Source organism: Mesoplodon mirus, assembly GCF_964341445.2.
Source record: "Mesoplodon mirus genome assembly, chromosome: 4".
NCBI classification, from domain to species: Eukaryota; Metazoa; Chordata; class Mammalia; order Artiodactyla; family Ziphiidae; genus Mesoplodon; species Mesoplodon mirus.
This window is the reverse complement of record NC_138979.1, coordinates 142,159,711-142,177,871: the sequence shown is the minus strand read 5'-3', so window position 1 is coordinate 142,177,871 and position 18,161 is coordinate 142,159,711. Positions and strand designations below refer to the sequence as shown.

General features: G+C 39.0%; 1 protein-coding gene across 1 annotated transcript; it reads left to right on the top strand.

Moving 5' to 3' along the window:
* Positions 1–1,244: 1,244 nt before the first annotated feature.
* CNIH1 (cornichon family member 1) lies at positions 1,245–16,163 on the top strand. Its single transcript, XM_082618928.1, has 5 exons — positions 1,245–1,408; positions 6,387–6,455; positions 10,373–10,485; positions 11,565–11,708; positions 15,264–16,163. Exons 1-5 carry the CDS (start codon positions 1,328–1,330, stop codon positions 15,289–15,291), a joined length of 435 nt encoding a protein of 144 aa, XP_082475054.1. The 5' UTR covers positions 1,245–1,327; the 3' UTR covers positions 15,292–16,163.
* The last annotated feature ends 1,998 nt before the right edge of the window (positions 16,164–18,161 follow it).

The window sequence follows — 18,161 nt, the reverse complement described above, 5'->3', positions numbered from 1 at the left end:
CTGATGTAGAGAATGGATTTTAGGACACCCGGAGCGGGAAGGGTAAGCTGGGACCAAGTGAGAGAGTGGCATGGACATATATACACTACCAAATGTAAAACAGATAGCTAGTGGGAAGCAGCAGCATAGCACAGGGAGATCAGCTTGGTGTCACCTAGAGGGGTGGGATAGGGAGGGTCGGAGAGAGACGCAAGAGGGAGGAGATATGGGGATATATGTATATGTATAGCTGTTTCACTTTGTTATACAGCAGAAACTAACACCCCATTGTAAAGCAATTATACTTCAATAAAGATGTTAAAAAAAAACAAATAAAAACCACCTAAGAATAAAAGAAAAGAAACAAACAAAAAACCCCTCCAAAAACAAGACAGCAAAAAAGAATAGAAGGGCAAGTACTCGTGGATATTTAGTTTTATGAAATTTTTGTTTGTTATATCTGTATTTCTTTGTCTCTGTATCCAGATGTCCATGTCTCTATAATTCCACGTGTGTATGATATTCTGCTGTGTTGCAATGAAAAAGACTAATTGTGTGTGGTGAGCAAAAGAGATTGAAAAACATGGGCTTATGGGATATGAAGTCTGAGCTCCTTAAGCAGGCATATAAGGCCCTCTGTGATCTAAACCCTTGATGACCCCTAACTCTCAGCACTGTCTTGTCCACGAATTTAGAACTGTTTAGGTGGTTTCACCTAAGACACCGAAATTTTTTTCTTTCTTTCATCTCTGTGCCTTTGCTCACGTTGAACCCTCTGCTTGGACGGCTGATCCTACCGTCTCTTTGCCTGGACAACTTCTACTCATGTAAGCCTCAGTTTAAGAAACATCTATTCCAGGAATCCTTCCCTGAACGCTGCAGGGTGGGCTTGGCGCCCTGCTCTGACCTTTCATAACATGCTGCAGATGTCCGTTAACAGGGTAATAATGCTGTAATGATTTATTTAAGTATTCATTTCCGGCACTATACTAACTTCTTTCCGTGCTAGCACTATTTTACTCACCTTTGTATCTCAAAGGAGAAGTACAGTACCTGGAACATACTGGCACTCAGTCAATGAATATTTGTTCAAAGAATAAAGGAGCGAAGTAGGCAAAATAAATTAATCCTCTATGCAGACAATACAAGTGCATGGCGGACTCCGGCCACCGGAGGGCTCCTTGCACCGGGGCTGGTGCGCAGGCGTGCTGGGAGGGTTGGCGCCCCTGCGGCGGCAGCGGCGGCGGTGTGGGTTGTGGTCGCGGGAAGTGAATGGTTTTACCCAGAGGGCCCTGCGCCGCCTTTCTCCGCTGGCGGCGGCGCTGCTCCCTGCTCCTCCTCCCCGGCCATGGCGTTCACGTTCGCGGCCTTCTGCTACATGCTGGCGCTGCTGCTCACCGCCGCACTCATCTTCTTCGCCATTTGGCATGTGAGTAGCCGGGGCCGGGGAAAGAAGGGCGAGGTGGCGGCGCAGCCTCTTTTCGCCCCGGGCCCGTGGTCGGGGCGGCCACGGCCCTCGGAGGTCCGCACGCCCGGGAATGGGGCCAGGCCGGGGCGGTGCCGGCCGCGCGGCCAGGGTCCTGCGCGCCCTCGGTCCGCGAACCGGGGGCTGCAGGTCCAGGAGGAGCCGAGGCGTCCGGCGGCTGGCTGGCTGCGCCCGCTGTGTCCCGACGCAGGCCGCGCCCGCCGCTACTCCTCCCTCGCCGGGTGGGGCGGCCGCGGTCCTAGCGGGCCCTGAGGGACAGCGCTTCGCTGGCCGGCGCCGCATCCCCGCGTTCTCTCGTCCCTCGGGAGGATGTCAAGGGCGCAGAGGGGCGTGCTACGTGCTCAGCCGGAATGAAGTTTGCCGAAATATTATTATTTAATGCAGATTGCCTTTGTTTTCTGGTGTCCACAGGAGTGTGGCCCAAATGAGGTAGTTATAACCCACTTTAGATAAATTTCCAGCTCTACTTTTCACGCACTTGTTGGGTGCTCTTCAAGTAGAATCACCCCCCGGCATTGTCTCCTGGTGAACTTTGATGCCGGTTGAATTGATTACTTTGTTGACCGTTATCTCCGAACTTTCCCCCTAAATCATACTTTGACCGACAGGTTTCTCGAGAGACTTCCTAGCCACCTCTGTGTTCGGAGTAGCTGATTTAGTAGAGGTAGTTTTAATTTGATTTTGAAAATGCTCAGAAACCTTACGCTTCTCTAGGGTAATTTTTTTTTTTCTTTCTCTTTTACTCACATCATGTTGCAGGACAGAAGCACATCCTTACTGGTCCCTGTAAGGAACAAGTTAAGTTCCCTGTGAAATACAAGAGATTTTTAAGGATTCCTGTTTCTCTAACACAAAATTAGAAGCAGCCTTTTGGACATCAGCATTCATTAAAAATGTATCTTATTTTTGCTCTGCCCTCCATATTCTAGTACCTTCTGGGATATTGGTCTTAGTTTGAATGATTGGGCATGTTCACTCTCATGTAAATTTTCAGTCAGGTTTCATCATGCCCATAGCAGGGATTTGTTATGGAACATACAGGGGCAGAGTGATTTACGTGGTGGCAGTGTCTTGTGCAAAAAAAAAAAAAAAAATTCTCAAATCCATTCCCTTTTGCTAAGGAGTGTAATTACATTTGTAATTATTTGAAACCCAACTGCTTGTGTAGTGGGGGAATGCTTATGTAGGCTGCTCCCTCAAAATGCTTTGTCAGTAGGAACCCATAACTTGAAGAGCATTTTGGGCTCTTCTTTGGTGGAATAAAGACAATAAGTAAAGATAATTTGGGATGCAAACTAGCTCTGCCTTAGTAAACCTCTGATGAAACTGAAATGTGTGGTTCCCTGCCGTTTGTAGATGAGGAGTTAATCACTTCCTGCTTGATGGGCACTCTGTTTTCTGAGCTGATGAGGATTCTTAGAAGAGAGCTGTGGATGGCTTACATTCTGAACTAGATTGTGTTTTGCTAAGAAAACCTGAACTGCACTTTAAAGAAAAAAATGGGTAATTTAAATGAATATGTGTTTGGGTAATTTAAATGAATATGTGTTTGGGTGAAGTAGGTGATTTTAAGTCCTGTTACAGAATTAAAAATTTGTTTGTACTCCACAGATTAGTGGAGACCTTATATCCTTAGGGATTTCTAGTAGTTCAGAGGATTGTGCATTCTTTGGGAAAAAATAGAAAATTCTAAATAAAGATATAGTTTTAGTTTTTCTGTTAACTATGTAACCTTCAGTTTCTTTTCTTTTTTTAAAACTTTTTATATTTTTAATTTTTAAATAATTTATTTTTGGCTGCATTGGGTCTTCGTTGCTGCACGCGGGCTTTCTCTAGTTGCAGCGAGCAGGGGCTACTCTCCGTTGCGGTGTGCGGGCTTCTCATTGCGGTGGCTTCTCTTGTTGCAGAGCATGGGTTCTAGGCACGCGGGCTCAGTAGCCATGGAGCACAGGCTTAGTTGCTCCGCAGCATGTGGGATCTTCCCAGACCAGGGCTTGAACCTGTGTCCCCTGCATTAGGCAGGTGGATTCTTAACCACTGCGCCACCAGGGAGGTCCCCAGTTTATTTTCTTAGGTCATTTTAAGTATCTGTCAGAAGACTCATCTGGAAATTTCAAGTATAAATTCAGAAAATCCAGTTTATGTTAATTGTTGTATGGAGGATTTTTTTTTATGCTGATGGTTACATCTCTCAGTTTAGTCCTAATTCATGTGATTCATGCTTTTTGGAGAATAGAGTTGGGAGCATAGATTTGTTTGAAAGCTAAAAATGCAGAAGTCATTCTCCAAAGATGTGCATTGAATTTGAAGGTATCCTGAATTGTGTAGTTTGCTATCTTTAGGGATTGTTTTGTTTTTGCACTCTTTTGGAAAACTTTGTGAACGTCCTTGTCCAGACCCACAGTCACAGAAGATTTGAAAACCACTAGTTTAAGAATCTTTTCAGAAGAGTTTTGACAACTCTAGCTTATAGCACTCAAACAGAAACCCATTCAGCAACATACGCATTAAAAGATCCTTTGAAATCACCTGAAGAAACTGTCCAGTGGGAAAAAAGTTAAAGCACAAGTTTCATACTCTGCTAGTAAGTTGGATCTTGTTATAGGGAAGTAATTGTATTTGCGATCACAGTCAGTCCTTGTCTTAAACGTTATTACTAAAATGCATTGGGAATATATCACAGCTAATGTCAGGTAATTGACTAATTATATCCATAAATAATCAGAAATTAGATTAATAATCAGAAATAAATAATCAGAAATTAGTATCTCCTATTTGTACATTTATATTTTTAACATTTATATGTGTTAGGGGTCATTAGCAAAGGAAAATGCCTTTTGGTGAGTTCTGTACTTTTTTTTAAGCATAGGACTATTTTTTCCTTTTTCCCCCCTTTCATTCAGTAAATATATTTTTTTAATATTTATTTGGCTGCGGCAGGTCTTAGTTGCGGCAGGCGGGATCTTCGTTTCGGCATGCGGGGTCTTTCGTTGAAGCGTGCGGGCTCAGTAGTTGTGGCACATGGGCTCTAGAGCATGCAGGCTGAGTAGTTGAAGCCCGGGGCATGTGGGATCTTAGTTCGCTGACCAGGGATCGAACCCGCATTCCCTGCATTGGAAGGCAGATTACTAGGAAGGCCTAATAAAAATTTTAATGAAAGTAGAAATAGAAGGAAAGTAATTAAACATTAAAATGTAAGTTCTGTGAGAGCAAAGATTTTTGCTGTGTTCACTGCTATGTCGCAGGGCTTAAAATAGTGCCTGGCACCTATATAAGTGTTCAATCAATATTTACTGAATGAGACTACCCCGGTGGTCTAGCGGATTCCAGGAAGGGCAGATTAAATTCTTTGTCCCCTGGGTGACTGGTGGCAGCAACTAAAATAGCTCCCCCATAAACTTGGGGCCTTTGGCTTCTTATTTTCACACAAAGTGATGTGTCACCCCTATTTGATTTTTAGTGCATTTTGACTTTGAAGTTCTGTGTTCAGTGACCTTAAATGTTAAAGCCACATTTCTTCTCAGAGTGCAGACAGAAACATTCTTGATTCTTGCTGTTTTTTTTAACGGTATGATATAAAATTTTTATTTATTTACTTATATTAAAGGATAGTTGATTTACTCTTGCCATGCATTTTATTTGTTTATTATTTATTGGCCACGCCACACGGCATGTGGGATCTTAGTTCCCCGACCAGGGATGGGACCTGTGTCCCCTGCAGTGGAAGCATGGAGTCTTAACCCCTGGACCGCCAGGGAAGTCCTTGCAATGCATTTTAAGTGGATGAGATCTTTCTCCCCTTATCATACTTATAACTGTTTCACTCATCACACCATGAGAAGCTGGCCTTACCTGGGCTTTACCCTTCTTCAGTCTTTAGTTTGGTGACCGAATGAAAGGACCTGCATGTGGTAGGAATACACAGAGGACACGAAAGGAGGTCAGATTGATCATGTTTGCAGTGCCCTTAAACAGGCCTGCTCTTGCCTGTGTGGTGCCTTAAGGTGAATTAGAATAAGATGCCTCTTGAGGCACAGGATTAGAAAAGTCCTCCCTCCTGAATAGCCCCTGTTGCAGAGCCCATGCCAGGGTGCTTGGCAGCAGAAGCGTGCGTGGCATTGTGCCCCCACCTGGCCTTTTGTTCTGTGCAGAAACTGCAGTACTGTCTGTGGTGGTCCTGGCTGTGGAGTTTAATATTCTCTTAGTGTTCCTCTATTCTGAGGCTATTTCTTGAATTTCCAAATCGAAGCAGGACTGTGAAATGTATGTGCTTAGGTACAAATGGGAACAAATTGAAGCATACAAGTCCATTTCTAGTGTCCCGCTGAACACTGTGACAAGGGAGGGACGTGCACAGATGATTAAAAACACTTCACCCTGAGGGGCACACAGTCTAGTGGGGGGACACAAACCTGAACTTAAATCCTCTCCTCCAGTATGAGAAATGCCAGCCTGATAGTGTTATAAAGCCTTGTGCTATGTGGAGATTAGACAGGCGTGCAATTATTTCTGCCCAAGGGAGTTAGGGAGACCTACAGGGAGGAGTTGACATAGGAAGAATGTTTGTTTAGGATAAAGAGGAGCTTCCATAAATAGTCATGGCTGGGGGAGAGACTATTTCAAGCAGAGAAAATAACTTTAGTGGAGGCATTGAAAAAACTGAAAATTGAAGGTATTTATCACAGTGATATCAGATCATTTTAATGATAACAATATACAAGTGTTTTCAATTCTTTGAATGTGATTCTAGTTATTTATTAATTACCATATATTGAGCTTACTGTAAACTGGTACATATAAAGTTGCTACACTTCTGCTTTTGTCCTATTAACTTACTTTATTCAGTTATTGTTTGATGGGGCAGGTTTATTGCTGCTTTTTATTAAAGTGAGAGATCTTAACTATTTTGTTTTTATTTTAGATTATAGCATTTGATGAGCTGAAGACTGATTACAAGAATCCTATAGACCAGTGTAATACCCTGAATCCTGTAAGTTATAATATAGGCTATTTCTTTAGATTTTTAAACGGTTTTTGCTTTTAACTTGATATAATTTGAAAATGGCCAATATTCTCAGTAGCATGATAAATTTGTACTTTTTGAAGTAGGCAGAATTTAAAAAAATATTCTTTTTCCTATCCTGCTTGACTATTCTATTATTAATCTGCTGGTGATCTTGTCAGCTGTCATACTAACATTCTTCCAATCTGCTTTTTACATTGTCGGCCAAAGACAGTTGAAAAGGTCAAAAAGATTAAAAGAGTCAAAATTGCATTAAAGGTGTGTACTGCTTTTCAGTTTAATGTTTTAATGCTACGTCCATTTCATGGGGAGGGTTAGGGCGTTTGTATTTGTAAACTGTTCTGTTCAGTGTGCTTGTTCATATGCCTGTTGAGGTTTATGATTTCATGAAATTTCATATTTTATGCAAATGTTTGCTTGCTGGCCCAGTCAAGTAGGGAAAGCTGTTAAATGCTCGTGCATTTAAAAAAATGTTATAGCCATAGGCACTTCGATATTAAATTATTAGGTGCAGTGTTTGAAAGTTGGTTAACATGAAATGACTTTAATAGGTGAGGTTGTTCTTTTGTGGTAACTTACTCCGAGGTAGTCTGTAGGTGGAGTCTTTAGTACCGTATCTATTTTTATCTTTGGTTTTGTCTACTCTGGAATTTATTTATTCTTTCAGCAGCTGTTTATTCAGAGCCTTTTAGGTGGATAGCTCTGTTCTTAGGCTCTGGAATCTTGCAGTAAGGCTTACCTTTGGATTCATGCTGTCAGAATTTTGTGGATAACAATTTGTATACAAATGTCTACATAGTTATTTCTAGTATCTATCCACTCTAAGTTTCTAAAGCAGACCTGTCTTCCACTAAGTTCTGAGCTCTTCTGGATTTAGTTGTAATGTGGCCCCATTGTGCTTAGGGGTTTTATATGTATATTTGACTTCATTTAATTTACAGGAAGATTCTCCTTTAGCCTGTAGGTTTGATTTTTGCCTAACTGGTCAGAAACTGAAAGGATTTTTGTCGAAAAGCAGTGAGTGTGTCTTCAAGAAATAGAATGTAATAATTCATCTTTAAACATTACTTAATGAAGATGAAAACATGTATAGACTTTAGCTGTGTAAAACTGTAAAGCACTAGCATGCTAGAGGGATTTTATCTGGAAAGGGTCTATAAAGTTGGTTTGCTACTTTTATCATTGTTTCCTAGATAAATAGCCATGATGGAATAGATTCCTGGTTTGTCTTTAAAGAACTGCTACAGTAAGACTTGATGTAGGTACAATTAAAAGTATTAACTTGCTGTTTCTCTACTCTTATGAAGCAAAATATGAGATGAATCTGCTTTTTCACTGGAAAGTAATGATGTTCATTGTAAAACATCTTAACTTACTGTTTAAACTAATTGTTACCAAGAAATTAACAAACTGAAATTTCTCCTTTTGATGGCTGTTTATTAATAGTATTCTATCTTCTTTGGCTTTTCATTACTTCAAATAACCAAATGATGATGAAGATGATAATAGCTGAAATCAGATGAGGGCTTTACCTGGGTTTTTTCATTCAGTTTTCATGACAATCCTAAGAGGTGAGTATATTATACTCATCAATAGGAGAGTAAACTGAGGCTTAGTGATGTTCAGGCACTTTGCCCAGGGTCACACAGCTAACGTAGAGTCAGAATTCAAACCCAGACTGCCTGATTTTTTAGGTTTAGATTCTTGTATTTTCCTAATTTACTATAACTTAAGAGGGACTAATTTCATTTTAAAATATAGAGTGTGATTTTTGGCTTTTTTTTAATGCAAAGAAATTGTCACTTTGTGCTTGGCACATCCTAACGCTACAGTGGATTGGAAGGAAGTTTCTACACCAGCACAAGTTGTGTTTTGGATAGGGTGCCGATAATTGGCTTAATAGCAGTGCATCTGACAGTTTTCCCTATTGAAAAGTTGTTTTGACAATTCTGCCAAAGTATGGGGGAAGACAAATACCACTGTATTTAAAAATGTGAACCTTAACTACAGAATATTATGATTTGCATGTTTAAGTACTATCATTTCAGCCATATTTGCATGCGGTGTTTATGGATACTAGTTTTTGTGTAAATGTGGGTTCCTAAATGGAATCATTTTGTGCCACTAATGGGGAAATTTCGTCATTAAAGAATGATTGAAGAGGACTGGTCTTCATGAGAGATGCATAGTAAAAGTATCTGGACTGTTTTGAGGAGAAGGGAGGGAGTGTGGCATTTGTTTCATATTAAAACTGGTAGAGTTGCAGATTATCTTTATTATCACTCTTATTAAAGAATATTGTTTAAGAGCAGTAGGGATCATGCTTTCAAAATCATTTTCTCCCCATACCCTAGTCTGGAAAACTTGGATGATGATTTGTATTGTTAGATCACTTGGTTTTAGAGGGCCAAAATAGGCTCATTATATTTTAAAGAAAAATCTTTAATTTAAACTAGTATTATAAACAGTAGCTTTAGTGGAACTCCTAATGAAATGTATTATATATTTTTCTTGGTTTGTCCTGGTTGTAGTCTTTGTGTTCCAAAGATTTTCCTATGGATATTTTCTTGCAGATGTTTAACTTTGATCTTAATTAAATGCTGGCTTAATGGTCCATGTTATTTACATGTTTATATACATGTGCAGAGTTTATCTTGTTATTATATTACTTAAATTTGTAGAAAATATCTGGTTAGTGGTATAGATTAATTGGTTTTACTGGAATTTTATTTAAAATAGTATTAATTAAAAACTTTGCTTTACAGCTTTGAATGGGAAAAGTAATTTGGGAGTGCTAGAAAATGGACTTGAATAAGTAATATATTATTTCTACAGCTATAGTTTCCCCTCAGGAAAGATCTGATGGGACAGTGCAGCACATTTGAGAAACTGGCTTTGAAGCTGTGACTTGTAGGAAGCTCTTTGGCTGAAACTTGAAATGAAAGGTTTTGGTATTTATATTTAACAGAGTCATTAGGCTGAAATCTGTAGGATGAGAAAGATAATTTAAAGTAAAGCATGAACTCTTGGTCATTTTACAAAAAGCATTTTGCTTGAACTAATTTTTCCTCACTTAATACTACCTGCTATCAAAAGATGCATTTTGTTTTTGAGTTCTGAGCTCCTACTGGTCTGCTGTGTTTGTAGCCCTTCATTGGAGAAAGCAGGCTGAAAGAAATAGGAAGGCCTTGTAGGAATGGGAGCTCAGGAACCGGGAGAATTCCAATTTCATGGTTCAGATCTTAGTCTTTTCCCTCCTGCATTGCAGAAAGCACATCGTTTGCATCTGTGCATATTAATGTTCTTTCCCCCCGACTGTGCTGAGATTATTGGCTGTTGGCTTTCCATTGAAAAATTACTTTTGTGGTAATGTGATGTGGTTTGCTAAATATTGTATATGTAACATCCCTGGTTTCTGTTTAAAGGCTTAAAAACAGTAATGTGTAAACTTCTAAAGGGGAGTTTTGTTTTTGTGGATTTTTTTATATCATGTTGCATGTGATCAGATATTTCATTTTTGTATTTTCATCATTTTTGAATGGTGGAAAGAAAAAATATTCTGAGTGATTAGCAAATAACTGTGTTTGAACAATCTGGGTGGTAACTTTGTATAATTTAACCTGTTGCTCTAAGAGTTTGGGTTTTAAATTTTAAGTTATATCTTATTCTTTTAGTGCAAGCTATATCCTCTGGTCAGTTGGCATATAATCCTGCTTTTGTTCAAAAGCTTAATATGGAAATAAAACTCAGTAGCATCTTTCATTTCTGATTCTAGGAAAACAGTGATTTTTCATTAGTGAAACTTAGTTGCCACCTGCTTTCCAAATTAGCAGTTGATTTAATGCCAAGGCATTTTTGATAACTGGCTTGTGTTTTTCTTCCAGCTTGTCCTTCCAGAGTACCTCATCCATGCTTTCTTCTGTGTCATGTTTCTTTGTGCAGCAGAGTGGCTTACACTGGGTCTCAATATGCCCCTCTTGGCATATCATATTTGGAGGTAATATTTAGATACACTTCTAATACTTTTCCTAATTAAATTTTAATTATACTGTGGTTGATATGGTTATCTTACATGCTGGTCACCTAAACGAAATTAGTTGGCATTTATTTTTAAAACCACATGGATGCACAAATAACTGTGTTAATACCTCTTATGGAGCTTATGTTATTATTCTTTAAAGGGTTTTTTTTAAAGTGAGGTATAACTTACATACGATAATGTGTGAACGTCTAACGTGTACAGCTCAATGGATTTTTACATATGGATACACTTGTGAAACTACCGCCCAGATCAAGATATACAGCACTTCCAGCCCTCAGAAGAGTCCCTTGTGTCCCATTCCAATCAGTTAGCCCTGTACTTTCATAGGAGAACCAGTGATCTCTTGCAGCTTAGATTAGTTTTGTCCATCTTTGAACTTCATATAAATCAAATTGTACAGTGTGTCTAACTTCTTTCTCCATGTTTACTTTATGACTTTAAATTGGTTATTTATAAAAGATTCATATTTCATAACTTCTAAATGTTATATCTGATCTGTATAGCATTAGAGTGTTTTGATTTAGATAGGCATGTCAAAATCTCATTGCCCTTGATTTTAGGAAATACATACAGAAGAAGTATTTAAGAGTAAAGTGGTTTCACATCTGTAACTGGCTCTAAAATGGCTCAGAAAAAAATGTGCGTGTATTTAGAGAGAGAACAGAAAAGAGAAGGACAAAGCTGTGTGGTAAATGTGAACATTTGGAATATCTTGGTGAAGTGTTCTTTATGTTAAAATAAAAAGTTGAAAGAAAAAATTGTATTTCCTTTTTACAGTTATTCTTAATTTTCTTGGATTTCTCAAAGTGTAGAGGAGACCAGATATGACTTGTTTAACCACCTTGTTCTCTGTAGGGGCTCCAGTTTTAAAATTAAGATGATAAAAGGAAAGAACTCCACCTAGAACTAAAAGTATGCTTCCCAATGTGGACCACCTCTCATTGTAACAAATATTATTTGAGAAGAAGAATGCTCCCTTCCATCCTGAAGGTTAGCTTCCATTCCGAGTGGCTAATCAACTGTGTTTATTACAGGTATATGAGTAGACCAGTGATGAGTGGACCAGGACTCTATGACCCTACAACCATCATGAATGCAGATATTCTAGCATATTGTCAGAAAGAAGGATGGTGCAAATTAGCTTTTTATCTTCTAGCATTTTTTTACTACCTATATGGGTAAGTTTAAAAAACAAAACGAAAATATGATTTCCCTTTGCTGCCAGAAACATTTGCAGGCATTATGGTATGAACACCTTAAAATCCACTTGAAGAATAACTCACGTCTTGAACGGTGGTACTGATAACAGCGCAGTGCACACCAGCAAATTCACACACATTGAATAAACTGGTACTTGTCAAGGCAGCCAGCTGATGTGCAGTCAGGGGCAGAAGGTTGGGTCAGGGGTGCTGCTTCCAAAGTCTCAGACAGGCAGTGAAGGACAGTCCTCATTCTCCATGGCAGAGCAAGAGGACATGGCTGTGTGTGTTTGCAAAAAAGTTTCTGCTTGGCTTCAGTGTCTGTCTCAAGATTATGTTTAATTTTTTCTTTATCATTCTTCATAAACTGTACACTCTACCCTTTATTTTCTGGTTTGCATGATCCGAATGGGATGAAGGAAAGAAAAGTTCTATCATATAGGATGCTGCAGTTATTTATTTATTTTATTATTTATTTATTTTTTTGGCTGCATCGGGTCTTAGTTGTGGCACACAGAATCTTCGTTACGGCACGTGGGCTTCTCTCTAGCTGTGGCGTGCGGGCTCCAAAGTGCAAGGGCTCTGTAGTTTGTGGCAAGCGGGCTCTCTATTTGAGGCACGCAGGCTTAGTAGTTGCGGCGCGTTGGGCTTAGGTGCCCCAAGGCATGTGGGATCTTAGTTCCCCTACCAGGGATTGAACCCGCATCCCCTGCATTGGAAGGCAGATTCTTAACCACTGGACCACCAGGGAAGTCCTGATGCTGCAGTTATTGATTTTCCTCCCTTTATACTGTGATGGACTCATATCATCATTCCTCTAGGTCAGGGTTTCTTGATCTTGGTACTGTGATATTTTGAGCAGGATAAATCTTTGTTGTGAGGAGCTGTCCTGTGCATTGTAGGATGTTTAGCAGCATCCCTGGCCTCTGCCCGCTAGATGCCAGTAACTTCCCCCTGCCCCAGTCATAATAACCAGAAATGTCTCTAGACGTTTGCCAGATGCCCTCTGTGGGGCAAAATCAGCCCTGGTTGAGAGGCACTGTTCTAGGTGTACTGTAGGTGGAGGAAAACGGCTGCTTATTAAAACTAGAAATGGACACGGGCGAGTGTGGAGTTACAATTTTTCTTTAAGCTTTATAAATACACTTTTCCCATTTTTTATTGATAAATACTCAACTGGAGAGGAATTTCTACCTGATTGTCAAAATATGAAGAAAATTAGTTGTATTAGATGTAATTTTGGCAGTAATTAAGTTTCTCTTCCCTCTCCTTTTTGTTACTTGAAAACTTGCTTATTTTTTGTTTACATCATACTGGTTTCCATTATGGAAAAGGGTGAAGTGCTAGACTTGAATTTATGGAAAATGTATTTTTATAATTTTAGACGTTATATTTGTGAAAAATGAGTGTCCGTTAGTACACCTAGAGACGTTCATACATGAAACAAAGATAGTGAAAAAGTTCTGAAAAGTGAAATTCCATGTGTCCTTTTAATTTCTGTTCATTTTCAGTTTTTAGTTTCTATAATAAGTGTCTGGAACAGTGCCGGCATATAGTAGGCACTTAAAACATATTTGTTGAAAGAAGGAAAATAAATGAATGCTTGAATAAATGATAAAATTGGAGATGTAGAGTTGTGGGAAAATATTCACCAGGAGATGGTGGCACTACATCATTCATTTGTTTTAAATTGTCCATCAACACACATGCACACACACACACGAGTCCAGGCGGGAGGCCCAGCCAACACAGTGCCTTGATTGAGGAGAAAGAGAAGGGCAGACACCCAGTCTGGGGGTCATATCAGCCACGAGCCCCCATAAGAGCAGCAAACTAAGTTCCAGGCCTGTCGATGGAGTAGGGTATCACCCCCACCTGAAAGGCCTTTCTGAGAAGAGCCGGGGACAGCCAGCTGTCTGCCCGAGGAGAATGGAAACAATCGCCCAGATCACGAGAGCCCACAAGTCCACTCTGTCTCCATCATCTGTCCTCAGGCCAAGCACCAAGACCATTGACCCATTGGGCCCCCTCCCAGGCTGTCTGTGAACTTCTGTGAGCCCAGCCCTTACAATGAAGCCCATTGTCTTTCTTTAAAAAGCAATAGTAGGGACTTCCCTGGCAGTCCAGTGGTTAAGCCTGCGCTTCCACTGCAGGGAGCACAGGTTTGATCCCTGGTCGGGGAACTAAGATCCCGCATGCCAGGCAACAGCACCAGAAAAAAAAAAAGCAATAGTAATGGATAAACATCATATTTAATCTGTGGTCCATCCAGACAATGGAATATTATTCAGAGATTAAAAGAAATGATCTATCGAGTCATGAAAATACATGGAGGAAACTTAAATGCATGTTGCTAAGTGAAAGAAGCCAGTCTGAAAAAGCTACAGACTGTCTGATTCCAAATATATGATATTCTGGAAAAGGCAACACTATGGAGACAGTAAAAATATCAGTGGTCACCAGGGATTAGCAGGGAGGGAGGGATGAATAGACAGAGCACAGATAATTTTTAGGGCAGTGAAACTATTCTGTATGATACTGTAAGGGTGGGTACGTTTGCCAAGCAAATATACATTTGTCACAACCTGTAGAATATACAACAGCCAGTGAACCTTAATGTAAACACTGGACTCTAGTTAATAATGATGTGTCAGTATTGGTTCAGTTGTAACAAGCATACCACACTAATGTAAGATGCCAGTAAAACGGGAAACTGTGTGTGTGTGTGTGTGTGTGTGTGTGTGTGTGTCTGTGTATCTGTGTCTGTATGTCTGTCTGTGTGCTGGGAGCGGGAGGTCCATGAGAGGTCTCTTTACTTGCAGCTCAATTTTTCTGTAAAGCTAACACTGCTCTTTTAAAAAGTCTATTAATTAAATAATGATAACAAAAAATAAATAGTCTGTCAAGTGTGCTCACCTCCTTGCTTTGTATTTCCATTTAGACACACATGCTTTTGAACCATGCCTCTCCCACCTTGCCCTTCATGTAGGATCAAATGGTTATTGCTTTTTATTTTGCTTGTTGGTCCCCTTTTCTTTTTTAAACTTTCTGCTATTGCCTAGAGCCTTTCTCTAATGGGAAAGTTCCTTGATTGATCATTCCTGTCTGTAAAATGGGGATAATGGTACCTACCCTACCTCCTAGGACCTAACAGAAGGCCTGGCATGAAGTGAGCCCTTGGAGATGCTCACTCCTATTCTTAGACATAGCTCTGGAGCAGTGTGCTGTTTGGATTGCTTCTCTAAGCTCTGATCCCCATTAAGCTTTCAGCTGTGCTGTTCTATTTGCTAAAATTGGAAAGGAAATAGGGGACAACTACAGCACATGCACTGAGCCAATCCTACCTTAGGCAAAAGTCCATAAATGCAGATTAAAATCATACTGTGAACTTGTCATTCATTGGTCTTTCCATTTTCTGTGATGGTGTGATATCATGAACTAGTTTGCTATATAAAGCAGACTCAACTTTTTGGTGCGCTTAGTTTTTATAATTAGGAATGTTTGAGTTAATAATAGCCTTTTTCTTCTTTTCAGCATGATCTATGTTTTGGTGAGCTCTTAGAACAACACTCAGAAGAACTGGTCCAGTTAAGTGCATGCAAAAAGCCACCAAACGAAGGGATTCTATCCAGCAAGATCCTGTTTCCAAGAGTAGCCTATGGAATCTGATCAGTTACTTTAAAAAATGACTCCTTATTTTTTAAATGTTTCCACATTTTTTGCTTGTGGAAAGACTGTTTTCATATGTTATACTCGGATAAAGAATTTAAATGGAATTACGTATAAATTAATATAAAATGATACCTCTGGTGTTGACAGGTTTGAACTTGCACTCCTTAAGGAACAGCCATAATCCCTTAAATGACTGCATTAATTATTGACTATCCTTAGTCCATTGGAAGCTTTTGTTTATAGAAGTTGTAGGGCTCATTTTGGTTTTATTGAAATGCCATTTAATTATAAATTAGCTGTAGATATCAGGTGCTTCTGAGGAATTGAAAATATATATCTGACCTGTGAAAACTTCATGGGTTTCCTCATCTATCATGTAGGTGATTATATATGGATGCATTAAAAAAATGAGTGGGATTTTTTTTCCCTTTGACTTGAAATATTATCCCTGTATATTGCATGAATGAGAGATTTCCCATATTTCCACCAGAGTAATATACTTGCTTTAATTCTTAAGCATAAGTGAACATGATACAAAAATATATGCTGACTTACTTGTGAAGAATGCATTTAAAGCTATTTTAAATGTGTTTTAATTTGTGAGACATTACTTATTAAGAAATTGGTTATTAGTGTTCTAATCTGGTGGTAAAGATGTTAAGAGTTTGCAAGTACTTTAGATTTTCAAAACTGAATGAGAGAGAACATTGTATAACCGTCCTGCTGTTCCTTTAGTGCAATACAATAAAACTCTGAAATTAAGACTTATTTTCAGTGCATTGTTTTAAAGATTACAATAGCTATTCTTAAACTTGCTTATTCCAAATAAAGACATATCACTGTCAATTTTTTAAAAAGATAGTAGAGTATTACATTTTTTTTAATACCATGCTTGGATCTAAAGAGGAAGATTTTTAAATGGTTAAGCACATTACCTTCTTTTGTCACTTGACAAGATTCATAAATACTGATGGCACAGCATCATCATTTTTCTTACCAATTAAAAAAAATTATTGTGAAACTTAAAATGTTTAAAATATTTTTTTTCCTTTTTGAAACAGCATGTTTTAAGGTAAAATGACTTATAAGTTTGGTTTTTTTGCTGCTGCTTGTAAGGCAGGTAAATTATAATTATGGCTTGCATGTTTCCGTAAGCATTCTTGTGCTTTATTTGGGATGAGGAAGTTAAGGCAATTGAAAATAGTTTTAAGTGGTTCAAAGTTTCTTCAAGGATCAAAGAAAGAAAACCATAGGCAGAAATTCCACATAATGATCAAGGGAGTTTATGGATGTGTTTGTGGAAGTCTTACTCTAAGTACCCCTTGAATTAGATGCTGTACTGTTGTATTCTCTACTAGTGAAAAAAATGCCTCTCCACCTTTGGGAGAGTGGCTGTTACTGTTTTGAGATTGGGTAATGGGGGTGAATATGTTGAAGAAGAGGATGTAGAACCAGAAGAGTGAGGAGAGTCCAACCATTTCATAATGAGAGACCCTTTAAAGACCTTGTCTTTTGTAGTCTGGAACACGCTTCGAGGGATTATCAGTTCATGCAGTAAATTGTTTACTGAGCCCTTGCCAGGCACTGAAGACTCATGATCTGAGTATAAGCAATAATTCAGTTTCTAATCCACCCAGTTGTACCAGCTTGCACTCATTTTTCTTTCTTGTTCACAAGAACATTTGATCATGAGAGACTTGGCCAAGTCTTCTGTACTTCACATAGGTTTCCTGGGGCAGTTACTTTTGTATTCCTGTCAAAGCATTTTCATGAGCCCTTGCTGTCTCTTAGCAAACACCACTTTCCTTTATAAGTTAATATTACTTTTAATAATGTATTCCACAATACTTCCCAGGATTAATGCAAGGTTTACTGGTTGTAATTTGTGGAAGCCACCTTCTCATGCTTCAAAAATTAGATATGTAGTCCTTAGCCGATTCCTCAGATGATTGACAATTGAGGTTCACCCATTTCAGTGGTAGATTGTTAGTTCCTAGGCATGTGATTGGGTAGCTGGATGCTCTCATAATATCTACTCATCTTTACCTTTTCCAGTGTTTTGTGCAATTAAGTCACTTACCAAGAGAAAGCAGAAACATAATATTTGCATTTGACAGTATCCCACTTGTTCTTTCCCTTGCTCTGAGTTTGCTTTGTTCCCCCCATTAATCTGGTTTGGGTGGCCCTAGCCATATTTCTATTTTTCCTGCATGCCCAGCTGAAACGTAGTTAGCCTGGGTTTATAATCCTTTCCAGCTTTAGTCAGACTGCACTCTGTGTAGCCACAGCTGTTTATTTAGGAATTCTTTTTTCCCTGGTTACAATTACTTTTGCTATTGTGTGTTTTATCTTTAAGAGCGTTCCAACTCTCTGAAACCATTAGTGTAACACACTGTGGTTTTTATCTGTATCAGCAGCTCCTTGCTGTTGGTACAGATTCTCCTGCATTAAAAATCTTATATAACAAATGTAGTCTATTTAGCAGTTATTCTACTTAGTAACAATACTATATCATGCCAACATGTCCTATTAGTGTTAAGGAGGTATGGGGTAGAAACTTACTTGAATGCCTGAATCTGAATTTTATTAATAATGTTTGATGATTTTCACAATACTTAACTGATAGTACCCACTCCCTATCCCAGGATGGAGGAGAGTTGGGTCACAGGCTGTACATAAACTGCTAATTTGTTTGAAGTTTGAATTACTTTTCATGGGAAGGGGGTAGTGATAGGAAGTGACCAGATGATCCACTTTTGA